This window comes from Palaemon carinicauda, chromosome 1 (genome assembly GCF_036898095.1).
Source record: "Palaemon carinicauda isolate YSFRI2023 chromosome 1, ASM3689809v2, whole genome shotgun sequence".
Lineage (NCBI taxonomy): Eukaryota > Metazoa > Arthropoda > Malacostraca > Decapoda > Palaemonidae > Palaemon > Palaemon carinicauda.
This window is the reverse complement of record NC_090725.1, coordinates 87,272,229-87,298,898: the sequence shown is the minus strand read 5'-3', so window position 1 is coordinate 87,298,898 and position 26,670 is coordinate 87,272,229. Positions and strand designations below refer to the sequence as shown.

General features: G+C 36.9%; 1 protein-coding gene across 7 annotated transcripts in view; it reads right to left on the bottom strand.

Annotated features, from left to right (window-relative positions):
• Nucleotides 1-26,670, bottom strand: part of LOC137649648 (pleckstrin homology-like domain family B member 1) — a 471,311-nt gene that overhangs the window by 144,708 nt on the left and 299,933 nt on the right. For all 7 annotated transcript variants that reach the window (XM_068382644.1, XM_068382630.1, XM_068382639.1 and 4 more), the window contains 6 exons: nt 15,936-16,157; nt 14,698-15,508; nt 14,138-14,257; nt 12,379-12,534; nt 12,025-12,171; nt 10-87 (listed from right to left, as the gene is read on the bottom strand). In XM_068382644.1, the coding sequence (XP_068238745.1) occupies nt 10-87; nt 12,025-12,171; nt 12,379-12,534; nt 14,138-14,257; nt 14,698-15,508; nt 15,936-16,157 (1,534 nt within the window). The remainder of the gene's footprint in view (nt 1-9; nt 88-12,024; nt 12,172-12,378; nt 12,535-14,137; nt 14,258-14,697; nt 15,509-15,935; nt 16,158-26,670) is intronic.

Sequence of the window (26,670 nt, the reverse complement as noted above, 5' to 3'; positions counted from 1 at the left end):
ATACTGTACCTCTTTATTCAGTTCCTCTCTCTCTGATTCCCGATGGGCTTCAATTTCCATTTGCTGAAATTCTGTGTCTTCAAATGCCTGTAGAAAAATCAAGTAAATTAAGTATGGGAAATTTGATGGCATAAATAACTACAAAAAGAAATAATGAATAATGTAAATGTAAAAACTAAAATACTTAAATATAGTACATAACACTTTATAAGCACATATCAGATAGGTAGTGGTTTTCCTCCCCAGATTCCAGAGGCAATTAGAATGGAGAAGTTCAGCATGCGACAAACACTTCTTCTCTAGTTGTTATGTCCCCTCTGGAAGCAGGAGCTGCTGGTGGATTACATATCGCTTGCGCAGCTATTTACTGCCTAATGTTCAAAAAGCATATTCGAGGCAAGACATTGTGTGCTGGCCTCTTGCAATCTGGAAAAGATGGAGCGGTTGCTTTTTCTGGCCGATGGTCCTAAATACGGAGTCAATCTTTCATCAAAACTACTTCCAAAAGATCCTCAAAATTATCCCGGATTTCCATGTGGACCTGTTTGTGACTTACAACAAAACAGAACCAAGAATTTCAGCTCTCTGTAGCTCCAAATGTGGAGTCCCAAGCATACCTTGAATCTAGACTTGAAAAGATGGTCTTCAATCTATTTCCCACAAGAATTTTAATTTTGAATGTTTCGCAGATCCTATCAGACTTCACCTGGAACAGCAGGCCACAGCAACTTAACCCTAAAAATGCAGTTCTGGCAAAGAGAAACCCTATTTTTGGGAAGGTGCTATGTGGTTCCCAAGACCCTCCTACCACCCTGGACTTGAAGAGCGAAACATAATTGAAACATGCAACAGGATTGCAGGGTAAATCCTGTTGCAGGTAAAAAAACAAATGCCAAATTAAGCATAGTTTTCAATGCTAGAATGTTTGTCAATGGGTGACGTGTTGTCAGTTAGCAGACTAATTCAGCATCAGAGGTGCTGTGACAGGTTTGATATTGCTTGAACCCATAGGTCTCCCTTATGGTAGGTAAGGATCTCCATTATAACCTTAGGATCTACTTTATACAAACCTGAATCCTTTGAAATAGGGAATGTCTTTAATAGAGGGGCAATGGACGTTTAATTTGTAGAAGAGGTAGTCAATGACAGGTGGCCCCTCTCTTGTCAAAGCCTCTTCACTTTTGACCTTCGACTCAGGTGGTTGAGGCGGGAACTTTAAAAGTATTCTGATTTGTATGGCTAGGAAATTTTTTTTTTCAATTTAAATATTTTTTTACCCTGAAATGTGCTAGTCTCCCTGGTTCCATGCAGGAGCAAGAGAAATGACTCCAACCTCTTATCAGCCTATCATAGGAATGATTAAGCTAATAGAGCCTAACCAGTGCTTGGTTATGCATCTGATACACAATCAATGAAGGAATCTTTCTACCCCAACGGGAGATGCAGTTCAAAATGAGATGGTGAAAACTACTTAAAGATAGTCTAGTAAGAATGATGCTAAAATATGTAGCTTACCAGTATAAAAAGCTTCATACCTAAGGAAGGGGAAGAGAAGAAGTAGAGAAATCAGTCTATCTAACTTTCATTCCAGACTTACATTGAATGTACTGTACCTTATACAAGATGCTTTTTGTCCCATGTTGGAGCTGGTCTGGTTACAAAACTACTTAAGCAGCCACTACATGTGAAAGAACAAGTGTCAAAGGACTTGATGGCATACTCCCTAGATGGAAGACAGTGAAGGTTGTTTGACACTTCCAAATTCTAGCCTGCTAGATTGTTTCAAAAGGGCTAGGTAGGGCCAAATCCTAACTTAAGTGAGCTCTTGCCAAGCTGGTACCTTAACTCCTTTCTTGGTAGAGGCTTATGATCGTTTGATTATCTCACAATTCCAGAAATAGGCAGTGTTCTTCAACACATCATTTGTGGTTCTGCCAGTGTTATGCAAGTCATTGACACTTAGGCCTGAGATGTTGAATCTTCTTCAGATAGCAACGTAAAGCCCTCAAGGAGTCACAGGTCACAAAATAATCTTCTCTCGATTATAACCTGAAGCTTCATCTAACAGAGAGATGGTGGTCTCAGTCCTGCAGTCATGGACTGATGGATACTGTAATAGGTTTTTGTATCAACTTCGAGCACAAAACTAAAGACCTCCTTCCATCCTTCAGTGCGTATTGTTACTTAAGAGATATTGCCAATGTAATAATATCAGGCCAGTCAAAGGACTAAATAACTCTTTTGTAGAAGTATCTCACTGGGTGGCTGGTGCCTTGGTCAACCTACTACTTCATTAACTAATTCAACAGCCATGCAAGCTCTGCTAAAGTCATTCTCTATTTTAAAGGACAAAAGGTTTGATTAAATGTAGGAAAAAAAATTATATTATAACACAATAAAAATTATTCTTCTATAAAAATACAAATTGCATTTACCACATTAAATTAAATTATAAATACAGTACATCTATCCAAGTAGAGATACACATGTGAAGTACATTGAGCAATGATAAATAAATGTACCTCATATAATACACATGGTAAAGTAGATCCCTAAAGTAATGATTTTCAACATGAAGCAAAATATGACAATACAACTTGTACTTTAAAAACCAATAATACATTCCAACCAACTATTGGAGCAACCCATTAAAAACAAAAACAAAAAACACAAATCCACACACTCCAATAGCTATATTCCATAGGGAGTCAATAAGGTAATAAACCTACATCAACTACTGCTAAGCAATGGCAACTTTTAAAAGTGAAAAAGGTGCCATTCTTTCTTTATTATAAATGGAAATACGTCAAACAGTTTAGAATGTGTTATAGGAATAGATATGGATAAAAAAGGACTGCCAAAACACAGTGACTAGACTACCAATAAGCAGGAACTGACATACTGTATGACATTTTATATTGGAAAATTGAAAAATAACAAATTCAAAGCAAAACCATATCTTTCATTTCATTTTGAAAACAAAGAATGTGCATTTACCAACACAATGGTGCCACTCTTTAATATCTTAAAACCCATTACAAAACATTTCAAAGCTTCAACTTAGGATATTCAACTCAAAACTCATCACACATAATTGAAATTTTAAAAAATGGATACAGTATTAAATGACAAATCACACAAACTCACTATTGAAGTATGAAAACACATTCAAAAACCCTTCATGCAATTTCTTTAACAACTTACTTTTTTGGCCTTCTTCCATCGTATATAGTAAAAGAAAAACTGCAACCAAAGTTAAATTTAGTTAGAATGGCCATAAAAAGTATACAAGACATACTTAGCTAAAATAAAGTTTGTCCATTAAGAATGTATAAAAGGCTGCTTGCCAAATACATCCAGATTAAAGAAAAAATCAAAGAATACAGTTTCTACAAAGAAACATTTCACATTTCATACTAAAGACTGAAATAATCTTTATTTAAAAAGTAAATTAACATTGGCATACCTTCAAATATCCTTATGAAAGAAAGCTAAATACAGAAAGGTGAAGATCTTAATGCATACACCTTATAAAACAGATTAAATTCTACATCAAATGGAAATAACACACACACACACACACACACACTCTCTCTCTCTCTCTCTCTCTCTCTCTCTCTCTCTCTCTCTCTCTCTCTCTCTCTCTCTCTCTCTCTCTCTCTCTCTAAAATACAATGAGAGAATTTTATTACCATAACTTGCAAATGTATATGGTTTAGACTCCTTTTGATCTCATTTTCTTAATGCAAAATTAGCCATAAGCCAAATTAAGGTTATCTGCCATTTCTGTTTGTTTTATGGCTTATGGTTACAGAATTGCACAGCTAAAATATGACAACTCTAACACTAAACTCAATTGCAATTGTTTAATGTATTACCTTATGCAATGCTCTTCCCACATCTTTCCTCAATATATAGTATGAAGTACCCTGAACTACAGCATTACAATTTCTTACACTGTAATGTGCAGTATAGCTGTTATGTCCTTAGCTTATTTTTTTTTTTCAATTCCAGATCCAATTTCATTGTTCACTATAAGAAAAAATTCTGTTTCCCTTTTATAGAGGAAACTTATATTCCCCAGGATTTTTATTTTCTTAATTGCCAAAAACTACTACTTAGTGTCTAACTTTAATTCTATCCCTATAAATACCTTAGTACCATATACAGTACATGTAAATGGGGACATATGCATAAACTATTAGATTTTTTGTGGCAAAGTACAAAAAATAAGTAAATTCTAAATTTACTTTTCAAAATATCATACAACCATATAATAAGAGAAAATTATACTGAGAAAAATGTTATTTTGATAATAAAATAAATTTTTGAATATACTTACCCGGTGATTATATAGCTGCAACTCTGTTGCCCGACAGACAACTCTACGGTAAAAACTCGCCAGCGATCGCTACACAGGTTGCGGGTGTGCCCAACAGCGCCATCTGTCGTCCAGATACCCAGTACTCAATGTAAACAAAGACTCAATTTTCTCCTCGTCCCACTGCGTCTCTATTGGGGAGGAAGGGAGGGTCCTTTAATTTATAATCACCGGGTAAGTATATTCAAAAATTTATTTTATTATCAAAATAACATTTTTCAATATTTAACTTAGCCGGTGATTATATAGCTGATTCACACCCAGGGGGGTGGGTAGAGACCAGCAATATATGTTTACACTTTTATGAGCTAAGAGTTTTTATTTCATTTTAGAAGTTATCAAAATAACAAAAACAAAATAAATAGGTACCTGGTAAGGAAGTCGACTTGAACAATTTCTCTGCCTTTTAAGTACGTCATCCTTACGGAGCCTCGCGATCCTCTTAGGATGCTGATCGACCCCTAGGATCTGAAGTATCAAGGGTTGCAACCCATACAACAGGACCTCATCAAAACCCCTAATCTAGGCGCTCTCAAGAAATGACTTTGACCACCCGCCAAATCAACCAGGATGCGAAAGGCTTCTTAGCCTTCCGGACAATCCAAAAAACAACAATAAAAACATTTCAAGAGAAAGATTAAAAGGGTATGGATTTAGGGAATTGTAGTGGTTGAGCCCTCACCCACTACTGCACTCGCTGCTACGAATGGTCCCAGTGTGTAGCAGTTCTTGTAAAGAGACTGGACATCTTTCAAGTAAAATGACGCGAACCCTGACTTGCTTCTCCAATAGGTTGCGTCCATTATACTTTGCAGAGATATATTTTGCTTAAAGGCCACGGAAGTTGTTACAGCTCTAACTTCGTGCGTCTTCACCTTAAGCAAAGTTCGGTCTTCCTCACTCAGATGTGAATGAGCTTCTCGTATTAACAATCTGATAAAGTCTGACCAAGCATTCTTTGACAAAGGCAAGGATGGTTTCTTAACTGAACACCATAAAGCTTCAGATTGGCCTTGTAAAGGTTTAGTACGCTTTAAATAGAACTTAAGAGCTCTAACAGGGCATAAGACTCTTTCTAGTTCATTGCCTACGATCTCCGATAAGCTGGGGATATCGAAAGATTTAGGCCAAGGCCGAGAAGGCAGCTCATTTTTGGCTAGAAAACCAAGTTGTAGCGAACAAGTGGCTTTTTCTGACGAAAATCCTATGTTCTTGCTGAAGGCATGAATCTCACTGACTCTTTTAGCCGAGGCTAAGCATACCAGAAAAAGAGTCTTAAGAGTGAGATCTTTCAGGGAGGCTGATTGTAACGGCTCCAACCTGTCTGATATGAAGAATCTTAGTACCACGTCTAAATTCCATCCAGGGGTAGCCAAACGACGCTCCTTGGTGGTCTCAAAAGACTTAAGGAGGTCTTGCAGATCTTTATGTTTGGAAAGATCTAAGCCTCTATGCCGGAAGACCGATGCCAACATGCTTCTGTAGCCCTTGATAGTGGGAGCTGAAAGGGATCGTCCTTTTCTCAGGTATAAGAGAAAAACAGCTATTTGAGCTACAGAGGTACTGGTCGAGGATACAGAAACTGACTTGCACCAGTCTCGGAAGACTTCCCACTTCGATTGGTAGACTCTAATGGAAGAAGCTCTCCTTGCTCTAGCAATCGCACTGGCTGCTTCCTTCGAAAAGCCTCTAGCTCTCGAGAGTCTTTCGATAGTCTGAAGGCAGTCAGACGAAGAGCGTGGAGGCTTTGGAGTACCTTCTTTACGTGTGGCTGACGTAGAAGGTCTACCCTTAGAGGAAGACGACTGGGAACGTCTACTAACCATCGAAGTATCTCGGTGAACCATTCTCTCGCGGGCCAGAGGGAAGCAACTAACGTCAACCTTGTCCCTTCGTGAGAGGCGAACTTCTGCAGTACCTTGTTGACAATCTTGAACGGTGGGAATGCGTAGAGATCCAGATGTGACCAATCTAGGAGGAAAGCATCTATATGTATTGCTGCTGGGTCCGGGACTGGAGAGCAATAGATTGGAAGCCTCTTGGTCAGCGAGGTTGCAAAGAGATCTATGGATGGTTTTACCCCAAGTGGCCCAAAGTCTCTTGCACACATCCTTGTGGAGGGTCCATTCGGTTGGAATTACTTGCCCTTTCCGACTGAGACAATCTGCTATGACGTTCAAGTCGCCTTGGATGAACCTCGTTACTAGGGAGATGTCTTGACCTTTTGACCAGATGAGCAGGTCCCTTGTGATCTCGTACAACGTCAGTGAGTGGGTACCTCCTTGTTTGGAGATGTACGCCAAGGCCGTGGTGATGTCCGAGTTAACTTCCACCACTTTGCCTCGAAGGAGAGACTTGAAGCTTTTCAAGGCCAGATGTACTGCCAACAGCTCCTTGCAGTTGATATGCATGCTCCTCTGACTCGAGTTCCACAGTCCTGAGCATTCCCGACCGTCTAGTGTCGCGCCCCAGCCCACGTCCGATGCGTCCGAGAAGAGAACGTGGTTGGGAGTCTGAACAGCCAGGGGAAGACCCTCTCTTAGGTTGATATTGTCCTTCCACCAAGTCAGACAAGACTTTATCTTTTCGGAAACCGGGATCGAGACCGCTTCTAGCGTCTTGTCCTTTTTCCAGTGAAAAGCTAGATGGTATTGAAGAGGACGGAGGTGTAGTCTTCCTAGTGACATAAATTGTTCCACGGATGACAGCGTCCCTACCAGACTCATCCACAGCCTGACTGAGCAGCGTTCCTTCTTCAGCCTCTTCTGGATGGATAGCAGGGCTTGATCTATTCTGGGGGCTGATCGTCTTGTTGTTCAGCAACGTCCTCATCAGAGGGTTCCTCATCCGAAAACTGATGAGGAAACGGCAACGGAGTGGGCAACGTCTGGCTCGCTGAGTCCGGTCGCACTGGTGGATGCGTGACGGAGCCGGACGCAATATCATGGAACTGCTGCACAGTCTGTGAACTGTCAACAACCATGGGTGCGCGAGGAAGCACAGCGTCAACCCGAGACTGTCTAGACCGTCTGGGTTGTGCAGTCAACACCCTACCGGGTTGCTGAGGTTGACGCACTGCGTCAAAACAAGTCACCTCTGCTGGTTGTTGAACGTCCTGAACGTCAACAACCACCTCCGAGCGTCGCTTAACGTCAACGTGCGGCTGGCAACCCACACTGGGTCGCATCGGTGGAGGAACCACCTCAACTGGCAGACGCGAGTAGGTTACCTCAGCGTCAACAGGGCGCACAACCGACCGGTTGGAAGGTTGTTGGCCAGAAGGTTCGGTAGCAACCTTCTCCGCATTAAAGTCCTCTATCAAGGACGCAAGCTTGGACTGCATGTCTTGCAGCAAAGCCCATTTAGGGTCTACGGGAGCAGGTGTGGCAACAGACGGGGTTAGCGACTGAGGCGGTACCGTTTACCATCCCTGAAAGCCTTGTTATGCGTGACATAATTGTACAGCAAAACTTCAAAGGCTCGAAAACAGCTGTGAAGTTGACCTGTAAACAACTTGGAGCGTCTCCTGGCCAGGCGCCAGGGAGAGTCTACGAGAATTGAGAAGTCTATCTGGGCAGAGGCATGAACTCCCAAGCCGAGAACTTCTCTCGTGTCATATCAGACTCTCGCTCTATAAACCAGTTTAAAAGAAGGGAAAGCAAAGGCTGTATCCCCCAAACTCCTCCTGGTGAAAAACCAGTCGCCTAGCCAACGTAAAGCTCTCTAGGAGAGCGAGAGAGCACTAGCTTAAAAACAACGGCTTCGAAGTAGCTAGGCCTAGTGTAAGCTCTGACGTTTAGGCGAATGAGGAGCAGCAGTTACAAAAAGATCCGGACAAAGATCCTTAAAAAAATCATCATGATTTAATTAAAGTCCATAGGAGGCTAAGCAGCTTTAGGCTCCACTCCATCTGACAGAGTCCTCAAGGGAATATCAGTAGTAGGGAGAACAGCAACTTCCTCATCTACAGGAACCTTGTCCGATAAAAGCTGAGTCTCAAGCAAGGGAGAGACCTACCGTGGTGGCAATGCTTTACAAACAGAGTCCACACTCACTGGTGCATTAGTAGCGGACCAGAACGCAACGTCATGTAACTGCTTGACAGTCTGTGAACTGTCAACAACTGAACTGTCAACCACAACAGGTGCGTGAGGACGCACAGCGTCCACTCGAGACTGCTTTGACTGCCTAGACTGAGCAGTCAAAACAACTCTAGAATGCGGAGGTTGACGCACAGCGTCAAAACAAGTCAACTCCGATTGTTAGTGAACGTCTTGAACGTCAACAGGAGCATCAGCAAGTGGCCTAACGTCCAAATGCGGCTGAAAAACCACACGAGACCGCATCGAGTGTGGTTCTAAACAACCTGACTGACGTGACTAAGCTACGCCAACGTCAACAGTAAGCACAAAGGAACGTTAGGTTGGCTGAAAGCCAGGATATCGATGAGATAAACGGCTAGACTCAACGGACTAATCGGCAGAATAGTCTTCCATAAGGGAGGCAAGCATATACTGCATGTCTTGCCATACAACCCATTAAGGATCAACGGAAATGGTTGTGGTAAGAGACGAGGGTAACGTCTGTGACCGCAACACTTTGCCTACAAAAAAAGACTCTCGGAGTCTGTGTTACGCTTTTGTTAGGCGGCGAGCAGTTATCCGATGACTGCATAGGGTCAGAGCTGTCCTAATGGTTGTAACCAGGACGCTGGACCTGTCCTGAAAGGACTGACTTTCGCTTAAGGGCTTCGAAACCTTGTGACAGGTTTCTTATGCGAAAAGCCTTCGGATGACGAGGAGAAACAACGTCTCTATCGTCTTATGGTAGGGGAGATCTTGGTAAGATACACCCGATACCATAGAGGGAAAACGTCTGTTCGTTGGTCAAGGCCTCTCGAACCCATAAGTCGTTTGACATTACTTCTCCCCTGGGCTTGGGAGCATGTAAGAGGTCCCGGACTAGGTGAATGACAGGCACGAACAGACGAACCCTCGGACATAACACTGTAACACTTTGCGCATATCACTTTATCACTTCGATTTTCTGTTTTGCACTTATTTCACTGAAATCGAAACTTTTACTGGTTTCTACCTGAAACACGCAATTCTACCCTTCATTAAAAGGTAGTAATTGCGAAATCAGTCGTATAATGCAAGCTCATTAATACCAGCAAAAAACAGAAAACATATTTTAAGATAAAAAAATCAGTGGCTGGGAAAGAGACTAAACACTAGTTCATATAACTACGTTTTCAATCTCTCACCGCACATAGCCTGGGGACGAGAATAAAAAACTAAAACGTTTTATCCTTCCTCCCCGTACAGCGACTAGGGACGAGAGTAACTCGAGAACAACGTTACCCGCTTGAACGGAACGTTTTCTCTCCTCTCTCTCCCTCCGTCTCTATCTCTCTCTCTCTTTCTCTCTTGATTTCGCACCTAAGAGAAGAGCCCAATTATATTTCGTCAAAAAAACATGTTATTTGACTAAAGGAAAAAACTGAAAGGTTTTTCAATTAAAAAGTTCCTTTAAAATAGAATTTAAAACATTTAAGCTAAGAAAGAATGAACAAAACGTCAGAATCGATTTACTCTTACTGCAAAGTGAAACCGTGATACACTCTCTCTCTATCGTAACGATAGAGTGCATGTTGAACGTCCTGAACGTCAACAACTGCGTAGCATAAATAAACTAAACGTTAGTTCATCTTTGAAAACAGTACGAAGACTATCAAAGAAATTCTTTCATAAAATATTACATTTAAAAAGTTTTAAATCCTTAGCTCTTTAAAAGCTAATTACGATATAAAGGGCTCAACGTTGATTAACTTCGGTTTCCAAGTTAGGACCGCCTACTCTCAGGAAAGGTCTATATAAACAAAACATTAAAATTATTTTTATATGTTTATAATAAATGGAAAGTTAATCGAAGAGGCCTAATAAAGGCGGAGAGATATAAAATATATAGAGGAAAATCTATAACGTGATATAATTACTAAAAGCCTAAACACACTTCCGTCTAAGGGAAGGGTCGGCCATTTAAAAGTGAAAGAAAGTCCATACTCTCTTTGTCACCATAATTAAATCTATCCAAAACGCGTTCAAGATTCAAGATGAAGATAAAACACCTGCATAGCGAAAGCTCAAAACTAGAATAAAGTACTTCACCAATTAGTTGTGAAAAAACTCCAGTTTAGCAACAGCGAGTAAGTACGTCTTGTCGATAGCTCGACAGAGAGAAAATTGAGTCTTTGTTTACATTGAGTACTGGGTATCTGGACGACAGATGGCGCTGTTGGGCACACCCGCAACCTGTGTAGCGATCGCTGGCGAGTTTTTACCGTAGAGTTGTCTGTCGGGCAACAGAGTTGCAGCTATATAATCACCGGCTAAGTTAAATATTGAAAAATAACAGTTTTAGATATCTTAAATGTCTACCTAATGTCAAAATTCTCAAATATACTGTATTTACCAAATCTATGAGAAGCAAAACACATACTGTACATGTAAGAAACAACCTAAGACAAATACAATGACAAGAAAATTAAAAAAAAAAAAAAAAAAATTAGAAAATTACACAAGAGAAAAACAGATAATTGTAATTACTGAAGCTAAACAAATTACAATGTATCTTCCAACCATCATAATAAATCCCTATTCGAGGTTTATGCTGCATAAAAAAATCTATTAAACTAGATCAATTACAGTATATGCCATACCAATAAGCATGAACACCGTACATTTACAAATTATCAAATAATTACCACACCAAAGGAACAGTATCATCTGGTGAAGAGGCTGTGGAAATTTAAAAAACGAGAGCAAGTATAGCAGAGGATTGAATGCTAATGTAAGCAAAACAAAGTATCGATCAGATACAGTCAGGAGAGTTGCCATGCAATTATTGTGGGAAAGGGCAGATAAAGAAGAGAGAAAAGTTGAGAAAAACACTGGGGTGAATGTACAGGTCCTAAAAGAAAAACTTTTCTGTTAACTTAGGGAAAACAGGCAAGTATTGTGAAACAAGGACTTAATTAAGAAGTAAGAAAATTATTAGCTGCAGCATAAAAGAAATAAAAAGGCTAGACTACTGGCAATAAAAAGATCCCATTAGTAAAGCAAAGCATTAAGATCAATTCAAGAGAACAAGGATATGGGCACTGATGGAAATTAGAGACTTAAAAACACAATTATATAATCAGTTTTATGTCAACAGTACAAGATGTGGTGTCAGGTGGCTGCACATTAGTTATAGACCTCGAGGATTTAGATGTTTTGACATGTGATAGGAATGGATGAGGAACAGTTAATCTGAGAAGCAATAGGTATAGAAAAGCTAAGGCAAAGACTAGTAGAGGAACTCAAGAAATTAAGGTTATATGTGAAGACAGAGGACTTCAACCAGAAAGTCCACCGGAGAGGACTAATTGTCTTCTTATCTATTAAAGGAGGAGGCAGAGGAGTAAAACCAAATGAGTGTACAGTTTATGCTAAACAAAAAACTTGGAGGAGAAAAAATCTACAGTTCCCACTCTTGAATTCACAGAACTTGGTTAATTGTGATAGTTAAGTTATATAACAATACATTGCACAATTAGCATCATCTGGATGTTGTGTGCAAATCAATCAATTGACTCTTACCCTTCTTTCCATTTCAACAGCTTCATGCTGAGCTTTAAGGTTCTCTAACATCTCTGTTTCTTCATCTGTGGTACCCTTGAAGCTTTCACTCGAACCCTCCAAACGATCTAGTTCCTTCTCAGCTGCTTCCAGACGAGAACGACAAGCCTAAGATACAATATTAAAAAGCAATCTATACAACTGAATTGGTAGACAAAAACTTTACTAAGGTTTTAACAAGTTTTCTTACAAGAGAGGTCTATCATTAATGAGATATACACAACAAGTGAATATATATACAGTACATTATTTATTATTACACTATCTTAAAGAATTTATGTGTATTCTAGCATAAATAGAAAATAATTAAATTACCTCAATAGCTTCCTGGTGTACTTGCTTCTCTTGCTGACACTGGTCTTCTAACTGACTACTACGATATAAGAGTTCTTCTAAATGTTGTTCCTCTAAATTTAACTTTTCTCGTAAAGGTGCTAATTCTCCTCCAAGTAGAGCCCGCTCAACTTCCAACTGAAATTCAAATTATAAGATATGAAAAAAAATATATTTAATACCTGCCTATTTCACTTCCCTCCATTGGCTCATAGAGCCCCTATGAATTTTACAATTCACGATTTCTAGTGCTTGCTTTATAGATCTTACTAATCCGTATGTAGCGTGTTGTACGAGTGTTAAAGTAGGTGATAGCTAAAAAAATCCTTTACTTTAAGCATGATGAACATTTCTCAAAATAGGGAGTAAGAGTGTGTAACCCATCAGTTCCAATGTCTTATATGCAAAAATGTATTACAATAACTTATTTTTTTTACAATCCTTAGGCTTTACGGATTTTCTTTTCACCAGGTGCTAACTAGTGTTTGGAAACTAAGGTGGGACATGGTAAAATCAAGTGATCAGTAAACCTGACTCTCAACAACAAAAAATTCATCCTTTAACAGCATTCAAGAGAGCCCCATACAAATATAGATTGGTTATCCAAAACAATTCATCATTGCTTGGAATAAACTCATCAATTCACTCCAATCCCTTCCCACAAGAAATGATGGTAACTTATTATCTAAAGTAAACATAATTTCTAGGAGGATTCAACCCTTCGAAAAGGCTTACAAGCTATTTTTCTACATTGTAAGTAGTGGTAGTTATACTCTAAAACCTTGAAAAATTGTGATCTAGGGATTCTACTATGTACAAAAATCTGAAAAAAAAAACATGTAAAGAAATAAATATTTACAATGAATGATATGTCTCATTCAAAACCATATACAGGTATGTAAAGTATCTAAAGTTACGTGAAAACTAACATATCAGTCTCTCTACAATCACCATGAAAATGTTTGCGACATATGAAACCCAATGATAATTCTGTTAAAGAGTTATGAAAACTAAGGATGTTTCTAGATCATTATAAAACCCCCCAAAAAATAATCAAGTAACATGAAATATCCTGTATATGCCTTTATATTATTAAGGGTTAAACAATATCTTGAAAGCACATAAGCAGTTTATCATATTAAGGGTAAAGGTCTTCTCAAAATGCATTTTTACAGAAATAAATAAAAAAATGAAAAAAAAGTTTTTACAATTACCTCCACATGCTCTATCTAAGCTGTACTGTACTCAGATAGCCATGTCAAAATTGAAAGGCATCTCTTAATGTACAAGTATACACAGTACTGTATTTCATTGAGAAACAAAAAAAATTGTCCTTTACTAAATTTATCGCTAGATATTACAGTAACTGATCGTACAATTTACGATATATAAAGCTGAACAACCAACTACTTATCTACAGTAGCTATACTGTCTTTAGCTGTAAATCAACAAAGAATAACTACCGATATCCATCATATATGTAGTCACATACCCAAAAAGAATAGTTGACAGGAAGTATCTACAAAAGTCATGTCACCTTACAATGAAAGAGAATTTAATTTTTTAGTTATACAGCATAGTAGCTAAAACACAAGTGTTTTTAGTTAGATATTTTAAATCACATGCAAAGAAATATTGTAAACACTCCCCAAAATTTACCTTTCACCATTATACATTCATGAAGTTATTAATTTTATCTCTAGAAATGTTGCATTTTGAAGCATTTCTCTCTAAATATTACCTCTCTCAGTGCTTCATCCTCAGTTAACTCCAGTTCCGTAACACTGCGTTTGAGATCCGTCACAGACTGAAGAGTCTCGTTCTTGATCCCCTTGAGGCGTTCTATCTCCCCAGGCACGTCCTGTTGTAAGGGGAGTGTCAGGTGGGAATAGAACTAGCATCCTTACGAATATGCAACCAATTTATGTAAAGGCTTAGCAACATTCTTTACTACTAGTAAAAAATAATGAAATAATTTAATAAAAGAAGGAAAGTTCAATGCATCTTTAATGCTCATGCAAGATCAGGAAATTTTTCAATTGATACATTTGATATTTACTTTAAAATTCCATGCACAACAGTGAAGGTTTAAACTTTTTAAAATCAAATGCACATTGCTAAGTATGTGTATATACCAAAGAATAACAGGTCTTACACAAAATAGCAATATCAATTATCTAAAACATGAAGCTAGTGAAGAATACAAGCTCTTCCTAAACATTCAAACAATGTACTGAACTGCAATCTAAAATTCACTTACAGAGCTACTCAAGTTAGTGTACCATAAAATTGTGAGCTTACATCAATATTAAAGGTATCTTGGATGTTTCTGATAAGATGTTCCTCGAACACTCTATTGACGATTTTCCCTTCACCTTCATGTGGTGACAATGGGCTTTCCATAGTCGAAGAGTTTTTGAAGAAATTATCCTTTGGACTAGTAACCACACTTGAGTCTGTTGAACATTCCATTACATTATTGTTTGTAGTATTCAAATCATTCTGGCCCACTAATTGACTATTTTCATAAGTGTTCAATGTTCCATCAACACTAGTAGACATCACTTCCCGACACACAGTACTTGTCTGACTTATAGCTACTGCACAATCCCCGTTCATATTGACTTGTGAAGCTGTTACTGATTGGGGATTATCAACATTCACTTTAGTATTAGTAGGGGAATCTCCTAGCACCGATCTATCAACTCTTGGCGATCTGGGGGGTTTTGGAGGAGCAGGTAAATCCAAAGAGCTTGAGGATTCAGATCTTGAATTGGGACTTAGGTTTTCCTTGTTTTTTTCACTCTCCCTAGACATACGGGGGCTTTTAACTTTTTTGCTATCACAAGTGCCTTCCTGTAAATCTGATCCTTGTATGGCCATTCTGTTTTCAATAATCTCGCAATTATCTTTTCTATCTATTCGCTCATTTCTTTCTTTTCCTACAATTGTTTTAATACGGGTCCTTGGACTTTGTGGCATAGGATACGTGAGATAAGAAGGACTTACATTTTCATAAGGACTTTTCGGACTACTTGGACTTGGAGAATGAGAAGGAACTTGTAAAGGACCAGGATTAGGAAAGGGTGGGTAATTTGGTAAGGTCCCATTTCTGAAAAAAAAAAATAAGAATAAAGATTAAGATATATGAAATGTTTAACTGAACAATTAAAATATGTAATAAATGCAATTAAACTGAACATGGCATATTATATTATATAGCAAAGTGTACTGTAACAAAGTACAAAGAATAAACTTGACAGTGTATGGGGCAAAGTAAGAGTACTAACTGCATATTTCTTAGCCAAAATTGAAATGAAGACTATGCAGCATGGGGATTCAGATCTACCATGACCAATAGCCTGCCAAGGATGATCTTTAGATTTTACAGGTTATTTAATGTTCCAGGCCAGTTATACACTTTTGACCTGGCTAGCTTACAGACGAAATAAATTTCAAAACTACATCATCGGTCATAAGGAATTACCCAAAAGAAGCCTTCCACAAACCCATGTCACAAATTTTATCTATAAACCTACCGTGTAAGTGACGCACACTGTCCATGATTAGAAATGTCTGGGGAGTCAAAACTGAAAATTGCATCTAGTTCATCTTCTGATGTTGCTTTGCATCTCAAATTACTGGAGATAGTTGGTGTAGATGTAGGAGTGGGTGATGTGGCTGAAGTGGGAGTGGTAGGCAATCCAGTAGGTGAAGACGGCAGCCTTTTATCCCGTGGTAGGGACCCGTTTGTCTTGATTCTGGAAAAAAGAGAAATTGGTTATTTATTAGATGCAGAGGTTGACGAGAGATTATTTGGAGTGTTTCATATTTTCATAATATGCCGTTTTGAATAAATCATGTAATCTTAAATAATGTACACGTTTTACATTGTGCTATAAGTTGTCTTTACCATTATTTTATAACAATTGTTACAACTATGATTACTGTTTGCATCAGTCTTAAAAAATTAGAATAAATTTAATTTGAAAAATAAAATATAAATGCATACACTCCGAAACATAAACTGCTCCAACAGAATGAAATAACAAAAGTTAACTCTCGAGAAGCTCACTGAAAATTTTTCAATAATGTAAATCCCACAAGTCATTTAAATATACAAAAATGTCAAAACGTATCACTGAGTAACCAAATAAATCCAACCAATGCTTAGATAACCCAAAAACTGCTAATTTGGAATTGTTTAGCAATTTATATTTAGCCTTTTCCTAAAACCTTCCATCTTTTAAGAAGTAAGCCTTTCACTCACTTTTAAAACCTTTCCATTTAAACTAGAACTAGAGTATGCTATTTATTTTGTGGCCACGCCCTCGGACTCCTAAATTAACTTTATATATATTTAGAAATTGATAAAAGCCAAGTTACCTTTAAAATAAACAAATGGGCGTGTAAAACTTCCAACTTTACACTTTGATACAAACCGTCATGTGCTTGTTAAGAGAACCATTTGATGAAATTGCAAGTTTAAAGTAGGCTATCTGCTCAACCTGACATTCTTACATAAAATAAAAGTAGTGAAAAAAAAGTCAGGACTGAAAGATTTTTTTTTCTAAAAATTCATAAATTAACAAGCTATTAACAAACGTCAAGATTAAAGGAATTTTAAGAGATATCTTTTGAGTTTCATCTCACCAGTTGGCTTAGATTTTAAGCATCGGTAACATCCCATATAAATATGATTACTTTTAGTATGGAGTAAGGAACAACAAATGAATTAGGTAACAAGGATTGCACCCAGGTCCTGAGAGAGAGAGAGAGAGAGAGAGAGAGAGAGAGAGAGAGAGAGAGAGAGAGAGAGAGAGAGAGAGAGAGAGTTTGTTATAGCTAAAATTTTGTCATGTTGCATTATACTGATCTACACATATACAAAAATTAATAAATTAATAAATAAAACCGATATAAAAATAATGCAGGCTACTTAAAAGTGCTGCTGAAATCAAAATACATAATTGATTGATTGATTTAAAGTTTTCTGGCATCCTCAAAATACACAAAATATTTGTAAAACCGGAACTAATCGGATTTTAAAATCGAGTACAGCCAAGAAGTCATGTACTGTACTAGATTTAGGAAAAACGAAATCAACAAAAAGGTCTAGAGAAAGAAATCGCGTACTCAAATTCAAGGTCATAAAAACTTTTAAACCTATGAAACACCGGAAAAAAGGACGCTATGTAAATGATTAAGATATAATAAAATTGAAACGACAGCAACAAGGGAAACATTACAAAGATTGGAGGGGCACTAGGTACGGAGCATGCCTTAGCCATGCCAGTCATGTTTTGCTCCACTGAGTACTTGTAATTCGATGTATTTTTTTTCAAAATCTAATGTCCACCAAGTTTCGTTGAAATTGGTTAATTAGTTTTTGCGTAATACTGTTCACACACTCACAAAAAATAATCAATGTAATTAATCTTAAAGTACAGCTGTGTACTTGTACTTTGATGCACTTTATCCAAAATGTTACAGACTCATCCTTGGGTCATACCAAACATAACTACCAAGTTTGGTCAAAATCTGTACTGTAGTCTTTTATGTAAAGTTTCTCACAAACAAACAAATAATTAAATAAACTAAATATCCAATATCCATAATGTTACGGATTCATTCTTGGGTCATACCCAACATGGCTACAAAATTTGGTCTAAATCTGTACCGTAGTTTTTGCGTAAAATTGCTCACAAACTAACAAACATACACGGGCGAATAAATACCTTTCGCAAAAATTTCGGAAGGCATATAAAAATGTGAAAAAAAATCCCCCATAATTATATACAGTACTCGATTCAATTTAATTATGTCAGAAAAGCTATTAATAAATAAATATATATATATATATATATATATATATATATATATATATATATATATATATTCTTTCTTTTTTACTTAATACTTCTTCTGCCCTATATATAGCATGTTATAGCCAATGATTCAATGCAATGATATTAATGCCTGTATACATGCGAAGTTTTTAAGCTACGTTATAATGTACCGAATGACAATGTACAGCGGTGCTGGTCACTTTTCTAAAGGGATTTCTCATACATCTGACAAAATGTTTGTTCGTTGCATTCTTTCTTATATATCTTTTATTTTCTAAGAGCCTGTTAATCTACTTTTATATTTAAATATATTTAGCCTTCCTTTTTCCACTCCTTTCGAGCAACTTATTTTGTTAAATATTTTATTAATAAACATGAGTTTCCTTAGGAACCACAGTCACGATAAAAATGGTTTTGCACATTTTTCTTGGAATGCATAAATTTCCATTTTAAAAAATCCGCAGATATACTTATTATTATTATTATCATCATTATTATTATTATCATTATTATTAACTGCTAAGCTTAAACACCAAATGGAAAAAGCAGGATGCTATAAGCCCAGGGGATTAAACGGGGAAAATAGCCCCGTGAGGAAAGGAAACAAGGAGAAATAAAATGTTTTAAGAACAGTAACAACAATAAAATAAACATCTATATAAAGCATAAAAGCTTTAACAAGCAAGAGTAAGAGAAATAAGATAGAATAGCGTGCCCGAGTGTACCCTCAAGCCAAAGAACTCTAACCCAAGACAGCGGAAGACCATGGTACAGAGGCTATGGCACTACACAAGACTAGAGAACAATAGTTTAATTTAGGAGTCTCCTTCTAGAAGAGCTGTTTACCATACCCTCAGTCTCTTCTACCCTTATCTATAGGAAAGTGGCCACTGAACAATAACAGTGTGGTAACCCTTGGGTGAAGAAGAATTGTTTAGCGTTGTCAGGTGTATGAGGACAGAAGAGAACCTGTAAAAAATAGACCAGACTATTTGGTATGTGTGTGTGTGTAGGCAAAGGGAAAAACAACTGTAACCAGAGAGAAGGGACAAATGCAATACTGCCTGGCCAGTCAAAGGACCTCGTAACTCTCTAGCGGTAGTATCTCAACGTATAATATACACCCAATTAAATTATTTCTATTGGATATTTTTCAAGTGTCATACCGGGAACGCACATATTTCCCTACTAACAGAGCATGACCCTAACTTTCAACACCAATCTCTAGAGAAGAGAAAAATTACCCGAGGAACGAGACCCCTCTTCTATTACACTAAAAGCAACTCACTCGAGAGGAACGGTCTAGAAAATATAGGGATGTCAAAAAAACAGAGATCGAACGGCACTAAAACCAGAAAAAAAGGTGCAGTAACTGACCAATGGCCGTTAAGCCACAATTAAAAATATTTGTCCAATTACCTCAGACGAATGAATTTCCACACACATTTTAGACAAAGGTTTTAGAGAAAAGGGTAAAGGTGGAAAGAAGAAGCAAACTGTCGTAACCCGGAATATAAGGTAGGGACAGTAATCAATTGAACACACTGTATATCTATGACACCCGAAGGTTACAGCAGTCAATACTGCATTGAATATGGTTAGAGTACATAAATGGGGTGGTAGAAGAACGTTCAAGCTGCCTTACAAATTTCTACAAATTGCATGGGATGTGCCAAACAAATGAAAGGCTGGGGTTAATACTATACAACCTCCAACCAACCTCTACATACCAAAAGCACAGTGAGAGTGATGAAAAACAGTGATGGATATACGAACATCAATGCTGGCACTAATCAAACACAGGGAAAATAGTTCGTGCACCAATATCAATATATGAAGGGAATGTTTAATACTATTTTTTCTGCTATTATTTGTTTACAGGCATCACGTTCTGCACCAACTTTGGAACTTTGAAAGACTAGAAATAATATTGTTAAGACTCAATACCAGAAAGTAACTCGTGACCACGAAGAAATTATCAAATATAATTGTGATACAACTGAAACGGGAAATATATAATAGGATTAATCCTTGAGAAAATAACGCGTACACAATTTAAGAATAATCAATCTTGAAAGCATAAAATGAGAATGAATCAGATAAGAATATATGACAGTAAATTTTTTTGGGAAATTTATCAAATAATCATAAAATACAGGATCTGTCAATCCTTTCCCTCTTCTGGGTATTTCAGAGCCTTTCTTTGCTCTTCCTTACTCATCGCTTGACTCCACTGCGTGAATTTTTTTCCTTATTTTTATCCATTTACTGAAATACGTACTAGATGTTCGCTATTGTGTTTCACAACCACCACTAAAGTGTAAATCACAACAATAATTATTATTATTATTAGTTTCCAAAAATGAAAATGCATATGACGAATATAAGATGGTTTATTTTCCTCAAATATTTTAGGAATTCGAAAAGTCCCCATCATTTTAATTTGATCAAACAAATACCGATTCATCTTAATAACGGTTTTCACTTCGTGTTGCTATAATCATTTTTTTTTTAATAATTGACATATATTTCTATGTAAACCTTCAGTAACAAAAAAAAACCTGGTTAAATTTATTGGTTAAACGAAAATGAATGTAATGAAATTGTTTGGTTGATAAAATTAGTTTTCTGAAAGGATTAAAACATAATACAGTCAAGAGTAGACAGGTATATTCCGATATTATTCTTTGCCTGAATAAATAAAAATTATAATAATTTTAGATGACCCTTGGACATAACTTATCAAGACGACTATTTCAGTCAACAGACTGCTTTACCAACTGATAAAACCTAAAAGAATACCGACAGGCCATTTGCTTATGAAAGATGAATTACAGACCTTACTATCGAAACAGGCTCATGATAATGACAGGACATATGGAGGTTTGACATCAATTGCAAAATGTGCAAGGTCCATGATCAATTACTAAAAGGATATTGCCAATAATCATCTCTGACATGTGTACCAAATGCACAGCCCGATTGCATTCATGCACTAATTGAGGGCCATTTTTTGAGGGCGTGTATTTAATGAACAGCCTTATGTAACACTGTCTGGGTTCTGGGTTTATTCAAAACATGACATAGTAGCCAATGTTATTTGCAAAAATATTCGACAAGAAAGGGGAGGAGAGTTTTCCTAATAACCAGATAAAAAAAAATCAACACAGTGGACCACTCAGATCGCAACACTTTTATTCAAGGGTGTGAAATACAAGCCTTGCAAAACAAAACAGAACGTCCTGTGGTTCTTTAACGCGATAACATTCCAAACCGCTGTGTGGTTTGTGATCGTATTCCATCGGTCGAATTACAAAACAAGAATATGACACTGTTTTCTATTTCTGTTTCCATAAATATTTCATAATATATGTTGCGCGTTAAGGGACTCAGGAGCTTATTCTTTTGGTACACCATTCTTTGCTGCTTAACATTTTCACCAATTTAATGTGTACTTGACTGCAGCCTGTAACCTTCACCTGTAAAGTACTGCTTGTCTTATCACATGACATCCGCACTGAAGCTACTCATTTTATTTCGAAAAATAATCACAAAATAAAATAGTGTATCCTTACATTTCTACGTGCAACTGGAGTATATTGGTAATCGACTATACACGCCGTCGTCCAATCGGAGGATAGCCATTGCACCCTATATAAATTAATTATGTAAGATAAAACCGTCTTAGGCAGTGATTCGCGATAAAACACCTTCACTTGAGTTGGTATAGATATTTTGAAGTGTATGAGTAAGCTAATAATAATAGAATAATAATAATGAACTGGAAGAAAACGTGCGCACCGTAATGGTAAAGATTATAAGTAGCCTAGTGTAGAAGCAAACAAATATGTATGGATATCTGTTAAGAGCCAAGTTTCACATGCATTCTTTAATCATTCTGAAAAAATATCTCACAATCCTCCTATCCAATAACAAAGCCGAAAGTTACTCCAGTCAGGTAAAACTTTCCAGAAGCCTCAATTCATAAAAATTGTACTTACGCCACACATTGAACTAAGTTAAGGGCAAGCCACGATTTTCAAATTTCTGCTTAGAGAAGTACGTGACCGCCGACTGACATAGCGGTCACTTCCTCTTTTAAAAGTAAAAGGTGGCATTCTTTCTCCTCCTCCGCCTCCTTTCAATGAGTCCAATAGGAATCAACAGACCACATCTAGTGAGTAGGTTGAGTAAATATGGGCTACAAATCACAGCGCAGTCTTCCGATGTAAACAAACAAAGCTCCGCTCACTAATGCTGCCTCTTGTGACGTAACCGATGCTTTCGACATCATCAACGTCAGTTGCAAGATGATCCCTGGACCATGCTATCATCAATGAAGGTTTTTGTCTGCTTGCAATGTTGAGGCTGAACTAACTGACGAACCAGGAAATTTCCAAATTTCAGCAAAACAAAGTTCCCTTTGCCCACGAGCCTAAAGTCATTTAAAAACAGCCAGATTGTATTTCTTGTAGCCTATATATTAGGACTTTCATCGAGTATTTTGTTCGTTCGTACTTTTGAAGATTCTTTTTCCTAAATATTGTCCGTATATTCTGTAATCCATCACAGCATCATATCATTTAGTTTGCAAATCTGCCCATTTCCAATACCCGCATAAACGTTTGATATACCTTCAATCTTGCAAAATTTCCATTAACGTGTTATGGTATTCTCTTTAATCAAACTTCTGAATACAAGACTATCTAGGATTTTATTGAAATAAATAAAGAGCTTCTTTTTTATACTTGAAGTTTTTAACTTCTAACCATATTTTATGGACGGAAAGACTATAGCCTAATGCGCGTTTTGTTTTGACAATAGCACAGAGGAGGGACTATACCAATGCTTTTGACAAACATCATCTCGAATTAAAAGTCAGAGAAAGGGAGACTCAAGTGTGTGTTATTATGCAATTATTATCTTATGCACGCACCGAGAGAGAGAGAGAGAGAGAGAGAGAGAGAGAGAGAGAGAGAGAGAGAGAGAGAGAGAGAGAGAGAGAGAGAGAGTCAACATCCTATAATTGTCTTCACGAATAACTGGGAGGCAGAAAAATTATTTGCATAAATTATCAACATAACCAGGATGATTTTCACTTTGTAAGAGCTAGCTAGACGTAAAAAAAAAAAAACTGCAAGAAAAAACCACAAAGTATTTGCTTACAAAATGTGATGAAGGTTACGACAAGGATGATGGCGAAAGACAGGATGACGACTGAAGTAGGAATAATGGAGAAAGTGGAAGGGGATTAAAGTAGATGGAAAAGACAGGAATGGTGTTATAAAAACCATTCCATATCAAGGAGGACTGGTGTTGTACAATAAAGACATGCATAGTATCAATCTAATACCATAAACAAACACAAATTGGCTTCGATACAAAAACAAACACGCCCAACGTAATGAAGGTTTTATATTTCCTATATAAAAGATTTAGTTTGAAGTTGCTACTGCTCTTAAAATATTTTATTTGAATTGTTCATTAGTTCTTGTAATTTATTTCCTTATTGCCTTTCCTTACTGGGCTACTTTCCCTGTTGGAGCCCTTATGGGGCTTATAGCATCTTGCTTTTCCTACTAGGGTTGTAGCTTAGCTAGTAATAATAATAATAATAATAATAATAATAATAATAATAATAATAATAATAATAATAGATATAGTATTATCGTCACATCCACAGTAGTCGTACACAGAAACGTACTAAATATTGATCCGATACTTAACACAAACAAATTCCAAAGACTAACATGAATAAAGCATCAGTCTAATACAACGTACAAGCATGCACACATACAAGATATCGATTTAACACGATAGGCAAAGACACAAACATGTATAAACGCAAACAAAATCACATGTCACCGACATTTTGTCCTCCAAATAAGGGCGAGTAGATAGAATGATTGAAAGATTATCATTCAAACCAAAACTAATAAAATGCCACTTCAACTCATATCTTCGCCATCTACATATTTAAATTCTTTATGCAGTAAAGTTTAACACGATATAAAACATATACCGAAGATAAATATACGTCTGAATGAGGCTCCAAAGGAATAGATGAGAGGAATAATTGTTCTGCTGTATAAAAGTACGGTTGAGGCGACTAAAAATTATAGGGGCATATTGTTATTCATCAGGGCATAGACGGTACATGGTTAAAATTTTACTAAATACGCCAGGTGACAGAAGCACTGGTGAAGGGGGGGGGGGGGGGGTTAAACAACGCTAAGATTAGAGAGGGAAGAAGGTATAATAGAATTATGCTGAGAAGCTTGAAAATAAAGAGAAAAATTAGTGACATATATGAACCTAAAACGGAAAAAAAAGGTTTATTATAGAATTAAGAGAAAAGCACTGTAACAGGCACTGCGAAAGTCTTGTATAGAGTCACGATCGTTGAAAAGATTTATGACAGTGGTGAGACATTTCAAGATTAGCCTCTGAAGACAGGAGGGTGACTGATTTGGTGTGAAAAGGGGTCTGAGACAAGGGTGTGTTATGTCTCCACCGCTGTTCAACATCTCTATGGATAGATTTTCGCAAGTGATGAGAGAGAAGGGGCAGTGGATACAGGAGTGAGGTTTTGGGATACGAAATGAGTTGCGAATGAACTGTGAAAAGCTGGTAAAATTTGAATATGTTAACACAAGGAGAAAAAAGAAATTTGAGCGACAGTATGGTTATGATGATAAAATTGTGACCGCGAATATTGAACAATAGATGTTAATATGAATAATGAAAGTGGTTGTTTCATAAATGTATTTCAAATTAATTATAAAACATTATGGTAAGAAAATAGAATAGGTAAACAAAGAATGAGAGCCACGGAAGAATGTATGAAGGAATTATCAAGTTTACTTTCTTTTACGGAAGGAGAGTGTGAGCGATGAATGTAATTAAAAGCAAAAACCAATATGTGGTGTAACAGGAATTAACAGAATGACAAATGTGAGCACATGTAGAACTGGTGAAAAGGTATTTGTGAAAGGTGGCATCAGAGTATTTGGAGGTTTGGGATATGTGGAAAGAAAGACCAACCACCGGTTGGTGGAAACAGTTTATAATGCATGAGTGCAAGGACGCATGAGGCCAGGTGAGTGAAAGGGTTGTACAGCATATGTGAAAGATGCATTGAACAATGATTTCATTAATATTCAATAAATGCATACATGCGTGAAAGAGGTAAATGGAAGGCGGTTCGACCTACTGCTGATGAATCTTCTCTGAATTTTGTTGTAAAGAAGGTTAAGTCGCGATTAATCACTTTAAGGCTGAATGTGGCAGTGACTGACGTTAAGTTTTTATTATTTCTGTCTGTCCTAAGTACGTATATTCAATAACACCCTCTAGAGGCTCGTCCATAACTTATTTGTTGTCTCTTCATTTTCATTGAACATTATCTTAGTTTTACTCATTTATTTTCAGCCCAACATTTCTGCTTTCTCTATCAAAATATTCTATCATCTTTTGTAATTTCTCACATTAGTCACTAAACACAACGATGACCTCTGCAAATCTTAAGATGTTGAAGTATTCCCCGTTAATATTAACTCCCACATTCTTCCCATCTAAATTCTTAAAAACTTCTTCCATGCATGCTGTGAATAATTTAGGAGAGATAGATGTGGTCTCCCTGTCTAACTCCTTCCTCAATAGGAATTATCTCACTATATGTATAGTGTTAGGATGTATATATGCTATGTGTATATATACTATATATATATATATATATATATATATATATATATATATATATATATATATATATATATATATATATGAAAATCAAGCCAATATCGTGCTCGAATAATATATAAATATATATATATATATATATATATATATATATATATATATATATATATATATATATATATATATAATGCGTCCATGCATGTATTCATGCTCCAAAGTAATTTTATTTTATAACATGTCCTTTCAAAAACTATCCTTCAACCTCAAAAGGCCCGTGGGCTGCAATAATCCATATACTGCTACCTAAAATTATGAAACCCTAGTAGGGGGTTAGTTTGAAAAAAAAAATCCAGGATGAGGGTTGCTACGTATTAACCTACTGCACTTGGTCCATCCTGTTCTAGGGAGAAGGACTATTAAAGAATTTGCTTTGGTAAAGAGATAAGCAGCTTATATATACACGACAGAGGGAAACTTTTCTGGGCCTCTATGTTGCATCCCATTGAATGTCCTTTTTCCATTTCAGTTCTTTTCCATTGATCTCCTCTTTCAGGAACACGCGACTTTCATTTGAACAATCCCTTTAAACCAAGTTTTGTTGGGTATACTTACTTTATTCACAGAATAAACTGGCCAGTAAATCTCAAAAGCTCTCAGTTAGCTTCCAACGAGGATGATGCATAAAGGTAAATAAGATTAATTCATAACCACCCACAAAAATGAA